General features: G+C 39.5%; 4 protein-coding genes across 6 annotated transcripts in view; 3 read left to right on the top strand and 1 right to left on the bottom strand.

Annotated features, from left to right (window-relative positions):
• Positions 1-3084, top strand: LOC105270775 (dnaJ homolog subfamily C member 21; the record flags this gene model as incomplete). The annotated part of the gene is given in 3 exon segments (XM_011311926.1): positions 1-385; positions 942-2927; positions 3044-3084. A coding segment is annotated over 1 exon segment (1923 nt). The 3' UTR covers positions 2876-2927; positions 3044-3084.
• LOC105270789 (UPF0585 protein C16orf13 homolog) lies at positions 3050-3820 on the top strand. The gene is made up of 2 exons (XM_011311950.1): positions 3050-3084; positions 3187-3820. The coding sequence occupies exons 1-2, from the start codon at positions 3050-3052 to the stop codon at positions 3818-3820; spliced, it is 669 nt and encodes a 222-aa protein (XP_011310252.1).
• A 24-nt stretch (positions 3821-3844) lies between these two features.
• Positions 3845-6116, top strand: LOC105270776 (uncharacterized). 2 transcript variants are annotated; one of them, XM_011311928.1, is made up of 7 exons: positions 3845-4281; positions 4424-4667; positions 4747-4885; positions 4984-5069; positions 5144-5377; positions 5467-5709; positions 5777-6116. In XM_011311928.1, the coding sequence occupies exons 1-7, from the start codon at positions 4189-4191 to the stop codon at positions 5989-5991; spliced, it is 1254 nt and encodes a 417-aa protein (XP_011310230.1). In that variant the 5' UTR covers positions 3845-4188; the 3' UTR covers positions 5992-6116. The 2 variants fall into 2 exon arrangements, with proteins under 2 accessions (XP_011310230.1, XP_011310231.1); XM_011311929.1 differs by having other exon boundaries at positions 4192-4281; positions 4362-4667.
• Positions 6117-6139: 23 nt separating this feature from the next.
• Positions 6140-7789, bottom strand: part of LOC105270777 (angiotensin-converting enzyme) — a 3828-nt gene continuing 2178 nt past the window's right edge. For both annotated transcript variants that reach the window (XM_011311930.1, XM_011311931.1), the window contains exons 7-12: positions 7624-7776; positions 7257-7557; positions 6806-6966; positions 6595-6717; positions 6337-6521; positions 6140-6259 (exon numbers count right to left, since the gene is read on the bottom strand). In XM_011311930.1, coding sequence (XP_011310232.1) covers positions 6159-6259; positions 6337-6521; positions 6595-6717; positions 6806-6966; positions 7257-7557; positions 7624-7776 — 1024 coding nt within the window. In that variant the 3' untranslated portion in view covers positions 6140-6158. The remainder of the gene's footprint in view (positions 6260-6336; positions 6522-6594; positions 6718-6805; positions 6967-7256; positions 7558-7623; positions 7777-7789) is intronic.

The raw sequence follows: 7789 nt of genomic DNA, 5'->3' as shown, positions 1-7789 counted from the left end.
TGGGTGACACACTATGAGAAGCTCCAATTTCAATAAAAAAATTCACTTCAATTGCATAAATAATTAAAACCGAAAAACGAGTTGACTCGTCCGCATTAATTACGCCCGTAAAACATTTTGAAAATTCCACCTACGATTTTAAACGTGACAATCCCAAAAAATTTTCCCCCGAAATATCATCAACCAATTACATTAATTGGTAAATCAATCAATAACTCAGTATTAATATTTCAAAAATTCGAATTCACATGAGAAATTATTTTTTTTTCAAATGTAAATTCCAGAGTCGTTTTTTCATAAAATTTTTATCGTGATAAATAGGCATTCCTTGTTGTCGACAGCTTAAAAGTTTCGAGGTTGAACAGTGGAGGTACCGATCTTTTTGGTGAGCATGAGTTTATTTATAAAAACAGAAATAGAATAAGCTAATGAAATGATTTTTTCGCTCGTGGTTGAAAATAATTGGTGGAGATTATTGAATTGATTGCCATAGCTATTACTAGAGAATTTTCTGGGATGTGAATGCAGTCTCTAGTAATTCTCTAACCTCGAACATAATGGTTTTCATGCGATTTCGTTTTGTTATTGTTATTGCGGTTTTTTGTTGATCGGTTTACCGCGAAATATATTTATTGATAAAAAGAAAAATATATTTGTGTTAATCAGTTGAAAAAAATTATTAAGGGAGTATACACGATTAATTAATAAGTTTACTGTAACAATGAAACATTAAACAAACAATTCCAAGGATTGATTTATAAAAATCAATTGTTTAAACACTTTATATTTCCTACTAAATGTGATTAGAGTATCAGATTTTTCAAAAAATTTCTATTCGAGAGAGAAAAAATGGAATAAAAACTGAATTAAAATAATATTATTAAAATAATTCCTGACCACTGGGAGCCGAAGAAGTAAATCAGCTAAATATATTCCACCAGCCCTCTGCACGATGAAATGTTACTACGAAGTTCTCGGAGTTGTCCGAGATGCAAGCGACGACGACCTGAAGAAGTCCTACCGCAAGCTAGCCCTGAAATGGCACCCTGACAAGAACCTTGATACGCCAGTCGAGGCGAAAGAGCAGTTCCAACTTGTCCAACAAGCTTATGAAGTGCTGTCAGATCCACACGAGCGTTCGTGGTACGACAATCATCGAGAAGCGATCCTCAAAGGTGGAATCGGGGAGAACTACAAGGACGAGTCGATAGATCTCTTCCAGTACTTCTCCCCAAGCTGCTTCAAGGGTTACAACGATGACGAGAAAGGCTTCTACATGGTCTACAGACATGTCTTCGAGACCCTAGCAGCTGAAGACGCGGAATTCGCGAGGGACGGGGAATCCGACAATGAAGTTCCGAATTTTGGGGATTCCCAGAGTTCCTACGACGACGTGGTGCATCCATTTTACGCCTATTGGCAGAGCTACACGACCAGGCGATCGTTTGCATGGCTGGATCCATACGACATCCGTGAAACACCGAATAGAAGAGTTCTCCGTCTCGTCGAGAAGGAGAATAAAAAAGTACGGGACAAAGCGAAACGCGAGAGGAACGAGCAAGTGCGTAATCTCGTGGCGTTTATCCGAAAACGAGATAAAAGAGTTCAGGCGCATGCCCAGAGGCTCGCAGAGAGGGCGCTAGAAAATACGAAAAAAGCGAAAGAACGTCAGAGGCAGCAGCTCCTGGAGCGACAGCGGGAGCTGAAGGATCACAAGATTTCGGACTGGTCCAAGTTCTCGAATATCGAGTCCGAGTTGAAACACATCGAGGCTGATCTTGCTGCGGAGTTCGGTGAAGAGATCTCGGGGGATGAGGATGATGAGGACGAGGTCATTGACTCTAATGCACTGTACTGCGTGGCTTGTAACAAGATATTCAAGACTCAGAAGGCTTTTAGTAATCATGAGAATTCGAAGAAACACAGGGATAATGTTGTGACCATGAAGATTGCGATGGTCGAGGATGATGAGACATTTGCCTACAGCGATGATGGGGAGAAGAACTCTGATGGGGATGATTCCAAGGGTCAGGCGTGTGAGGGGGTGAATTCGGGGAAGGGAGCTCGGTTGGCGACTGGACCGGAAATGCCGGATTTTTTGATCAATCCTCGAAGCGTCAACGATGATGAAGACGATGGGAAAGCCTCTGACGGAGAGCTCGTATCGGATTCTGATGACGATGATAAGGAATCAATTAGAAATCGAAAGAAAAATACGAGGGAGTGCGTCGTTGAGCCGCAAATGGATACGAGTGGATATATTTTTCCGGGAAGCGAAGAGGTGAAGAGCGAAGAAGCCGATGCGTCTGAGGGTGAGTTGATATCAGATCAGGAAGACGAGGAAATGCTGGTGACAAGCAAAAAAAAGAAGAAGAAAGGAAAAACGATTAAGAGTCCGGTTGTTGATGGAAGTGATGAAGAGTTCGATCTTGATGTTGGGTTGTCCAAGAAGCAGAGAAGAAAGAGGCAGAACAGGGAGGATCTGTTGAAGAAGAGAGAAGAGAAAGCTGGTGAGGATCATGATGATGATGAAAAAAAAACTCAAGAGGTTGCACAGCCGACTCCTTCGGAAGGGAATTCTACACCGGCAGCGAGGACTAAAGGGAAGAAAGCGAAGGAATTGAGGAAGACGCAGAAACAAACGGACGTCAAAGTCAAAGCTGAACGGAGTAAAAAGGAAGGACAGCCTTCTGACGTTCCTGATGTCGAGCACTTTTGCGTGACCTGCAAATCAGAATTTTCAAGCAAAAATAAGTTATTCGATCATCTGAAGAAAACCGGGCACTCGGTTTACTTACCGTCATCTGTGAAGTCGAAGAAAAATAATGAGAAGAAGGGGAGGGCACGGGAGAGGGTCGATAGCGATAGCCAATGAGATTCTCGTTTTGTAAATAGATCGACATTGATTGGACAGGAGTGAGAAAGAGGTTATGATAATATATTGTAATCCATCATTAATGGATAGAAATAAATTGAATTTTTATTGGCACTTTAATGGTAATGATTTTCCCAGATTATTAAATTCAAGTATTGAATCTTTCAGGTCAAGATGATCAATACCATTCATGCAGCTACACATCACAGGTAAATAACATTGTAATACAGATTGAATTCTTCTGGATTTGGAAATCATGAGACGTATTGAAATTTGTATTCGTTTTGAGTTCAAGTGAGAAATTATTTCAGATCTGTCGCGACAGCTGCGCAGAAGCTAGTCTATCCAGCAGCAGATCGCAACAAGTATCCAATCCTGCAAGTGTTGAAGAGACTAATTGATCGAAGACCCAATCAGAAATTATTAGAAATAGCTTCGGGCTCAGGGCAACATATGGCCCACTTTGCCCCGGAGTTTCCACAAGTCACATTCCATCCCTCGGAATTTGACGTAAATCTTCTGGACAGCATTCTCGCTTACACCCAATACTTCGACAACGCCCGCGATCCCCTGCACATCGACATCACTCAGACCTGGAACACCTGGCCTGGTAAACACTTCAAAGAGAAAAGTTTGGATTACATCTACTGTGCCAATATGATCCACATCTCTCCCTTGAAGTGCACATTCGGTCTCTTTGAGAATGCCGGAGCTCTGCTCAAGCCTGAAGGATTGCTGATCACTTATGGTCCTTATGCTGTTGATGGAAAAATTACGCCTGAGAGCAATGTTAATTTTGATAAGTCCCTTCGATCGCAGGACCCTGATTGGGGCCTCAGGGACGTGGTAGATCTCAAGAAAATTGCACTCAAGTATGATATAACATTAGTGGAGATGATTGATATGCCGGCTAACAATATGATTCTCGCTTGGAAGAAAATGTGAAGGATCTTTTAAATTTTTTTGCAAAATATTTTTTTTTTTTCATATATCCTTTGTCTACGAAATTAATTTAACATATTTGATCATATTTTTTATATTATATCCTGCGTAGGGCTTATTCCATGTACGTTTATTGGGGAAATATGAAATCAATAAAATCGATTTAATCTTTACAGCTCCGCGGGGGAATCCCCTCTCTATTTTTTCCATTATCTTCATAATTTTATAGAAATATTAGAAGTTATTTCCGATTAAAAATTATCAGTTCCGATAAGGTTTTCTTCTCTCTATCTGTAAGAATTGCAATGATGAAGATTAGATAGCCGTCATTATTTGCGAGAGGTGGATCACAGCAATTTTCCTGAGGGAGAATGATCGCTTTCAAAATTTGGTTTTTCACGGTGGGAGTGATCGGTGTTATCCACAGTGATACAGAAATAAGATGTACACCTCAATTTTGTGCGGTAATTGAAATAAAGTTGTATTTTTCTGTTACAGTTATCTGACTCTTGTAATAAATTTCCAGTTTTATTTTAATTCGAAGGGTGACGGCAGAGAAATATTGTGTTCATTATCTATGAAAATGAAATATTGATTGTGGAATAGGATTATAAGGAGCGAACCGGTTGTCCAGAATTGAAAGAGGAATGCCTGATCATGAATGCAACTCATTATGGCACTTATCTCCCATATCCTGACCTTTGCAATTGCTGCGAATATTGTTTGGCGCACATTCTGGAGGGTGGATCCTGCACCACTGGCTCTCCGGGGACTTTACCACCTACAGAAATGTGTGGTCCAGGTTTATCCTGTGTTAGGAATCCTAATGGGCTGTCTACGTGTCAGAAAAGTGTGTCAATATTTTTTTTTCATTAATTCCAATTTCATGTGCATTTCATTAATTTATTGCGGAGTTCCAAAATTTCCAGTGACGGAAACGGAATGCACTAAGAGTCAGAAAAAATGGGATGAGGACAAGGCCGCAGGCAGCGTAGGATATCTTGAAGTGCGCCCCAAATGCGATAACGATGGATTATTCGCGTCTTCTCATTGCATTCCAGGATCTATGTAATTTTGATGAGATTTTTTCTATTATTTTTCCATGAACCTGTGAATATTAATTTATATGCAGATATATTCTCTTGAAATTCACCTGGAATTTCCAGATGCTATTGCGTCTCTCCAGAGGGAGAAAGGATATTCGGGGAGTCGGCGTTTTTGAATTCCTGGGATGAAACAAAAATGACTTGTGGTGATAAGAATGATATAACCCAAATTTTTAATTCCGCCAGCTTTTTTATGGCAGATGTATATTCTTCATCACAGGATGCTCCATAAATCACTGGAAAGCCCAAAAAACTATAGACATGTCACGTTGGGAGAAAGAAAAAATTCCGGTATTCACAGCTCGATGCACAGAACATGGACTATTCGACCAATTGCAGTGCATGTTGGGGAATCAAGCGGATTGCGCATGCGTCAATCCTATTGCGGGTAATCCGAATACTGAAGTGGAGACTGTAAAGGTGAAAGATATCAAGGAAGGATATCCTTCTTGTTGTGAGTGCAAAAGTATTTCAAAATTCGCTGCAAGTACCAATTTCTGCAATTTTTTTTATATAAAAAAAATAAACCCTGTTTTTCATCAGTTGACCCAAAAATACACATGCCTGGATCGTTCCTGACAGATTGCGAATTCATGAGAGGAATAGCTTCAGGATCACAGCTAGAAAAAAAACCTCTCTTCAACAATCCGATTTGCCAACCCGATGGGATGTTCCATCGGGTGCAGATCATGGGTTCAAAAAAAATTTGTGTCGACCCGTCAGGGATTCAAATCGATAATTATGCAGCAGATGTGGATAGCCTAGAAGCTAGCGTGATGCATTGCAGTGAGTTAATCATAATTTTTTATGAACAAAAATAATTTTTCAGGTCATTTCTTTATTTGAAATCTAGATTGTGCTAGGACTGTCTGGCTGCTTTCTCAAAATCGAGTCTCAGAATTACCAAAATGCTGTAGCTACGGTAATTTCGAGCGCTGGCAACATCGAAGAAGTCAATACTATTGTGTCGATGAAAATGGTGATCAGGTTGGGTTAGAAGAGGATACACTAGAAAAATTGAGTTGTTACAAGAATAGCAACGGACAGCCCTGTCCATTTCTTTATTGACACTCATACAATAATTCATATAATAATTCACTCAAATAATAATTCATTAAATAATTGTTAACAACTATGACAATAAATATTCTCGTAGCTTTTATGTACAATAATAAATGTCGTCTTTATATGTACACAGCTTTTCCACATGATGTAGTGTCCACTCTCCGTCGGTATTATCGGATTATCATGAGGCATATCGAGATGGAAATTATGATAAGATAATGATAACAAGTGACCTTGGGTCCAGAGCCTCCGTACCAGTGGGCAAAAAGAGCTGAAACCAGGGATTTTATAAATAATTATCTAAAAAATTGAAAAAAATTGAAAGTTTTATGATTCCGGCTGAATCACCTGTATCATCTTGATTCGTAATCCATCCAAGCACGGGTTCCATGACATTTTTTCGTTGCAGCCATTTATAAAGTGGATCGAAGTACCTCATTAATGCAGCAGCATCTATTCTATTTGTTCTTCCACGTGTCATTTCTCTGACAATGTCCTGCCAAGGCCGTGAAGAGCCTTGCGAAAGAAGATCACTATGAAAAATAAACAAAAAACATAATCATTCGAGATTAATCCAATTATTACTTCGTAAATTTCAGAACTCACGAGAGTAATCGTCCTGCCTCTCTAGATCGATACAGATCACATAAATGTAAATCACCGTTATGTCCAGAAATATCACAAAGGGATTCGTACAATTGGAATTGCATGACTGATCCAACGAAATATCTGAAAATCGACGTTGAAATTGGTTTTAGCCTTTCGATTCTTGGATGAATAATTGAATACTGAAGGAAAAATGGATTATTTGAGTTACTTAGCGTAAGGAATATCAGCTGGGATATGATATTTCGATGCAGGATCGAAATCCCTTTCGATCCTCGCAATGGGGGGTACAACCCCCTGGTACTGAAGCCTCAACTCCCACCACCGAGTCGTCATATCCGTAACGCCTTCACTGAATACTCTCCATCGCCACTGCAAATGAATCCTCCATCAGCTCATCATGAAAATATGAATAATCATCTCAAAATTGAATAGAAAAATATTTTTTTCCATCTTTTCATGCACCCTGAGCTGAGAAAATGATTATTCACACAAAAAAAAAATTCGTTTCTCCTATGATTCTTTTAACTTTTCATTTGTGATGCTTCCATTGTTCAATTTTCGTCCGAAGTATTTATACTCTGTCCAAAATTAATAATCCTGATATCAATCATTATAAAAGATGAAAAATAATCATTGGAAATGAAAAATGGCGCATGCACCTGATCAACGATGTAAGCAAATGGCAGATACGCCACTTTGCGCAAAGCCATGAGCATCAGGAAGTTGATATTGCTTTCGTAATCCTCGGTGGAATTATTATAGAGCCCGATTCTCTGCAAATGCCTCGGATTCATGACAGACAGCTCCACAGCATCACTGACTGCCTCATGGAATCCAGGTAGAGCTTCATTTCGAAAAATCAGAGGTTGATCTTTGTACTGTTGATAATATTCGATGTGCGCCATCTCATGGTGGGTTGATAATAGATCCTCCATTGTAACCCTCGTACACTGTTTAATTCTGAATCACATGTTGAATTATGGGGATGAGAACAATGAATAAATTATAAAAGACTGAGAAAACCACCTGTAATCAATTCGATTGCAAAAATCCCAAGCACTCGGTGTACATTTAACGTCTCGATCGATTGGTTTTTCGAACATTGAGTATCTCCAGAATTCCGGGGGCATCGGCTTCATCCCGAGGGATGTGAAAAATTCTTCTGCGGTTTGAAACATTCTGGGGAAAAAAA

Source organism: Fopius arisanus, unplaced genomic scaffold, assembly GCF_000806365.1.
Source record: "Fopius arisanus strain USDA-PBARC FA_bdor unplaced genomic scaffold, ASM80636v1 scaffold00094, whole genome shotgun sequence".
NCBI lineage: Eukaryota > Metazoa > Arthropoda > Insecta > Hymenoptera > Braconidae > Fopius > Fopius arisanus.
This window is presented reverse-complemented; position numbering and strand designations above follow the sequence as displayed.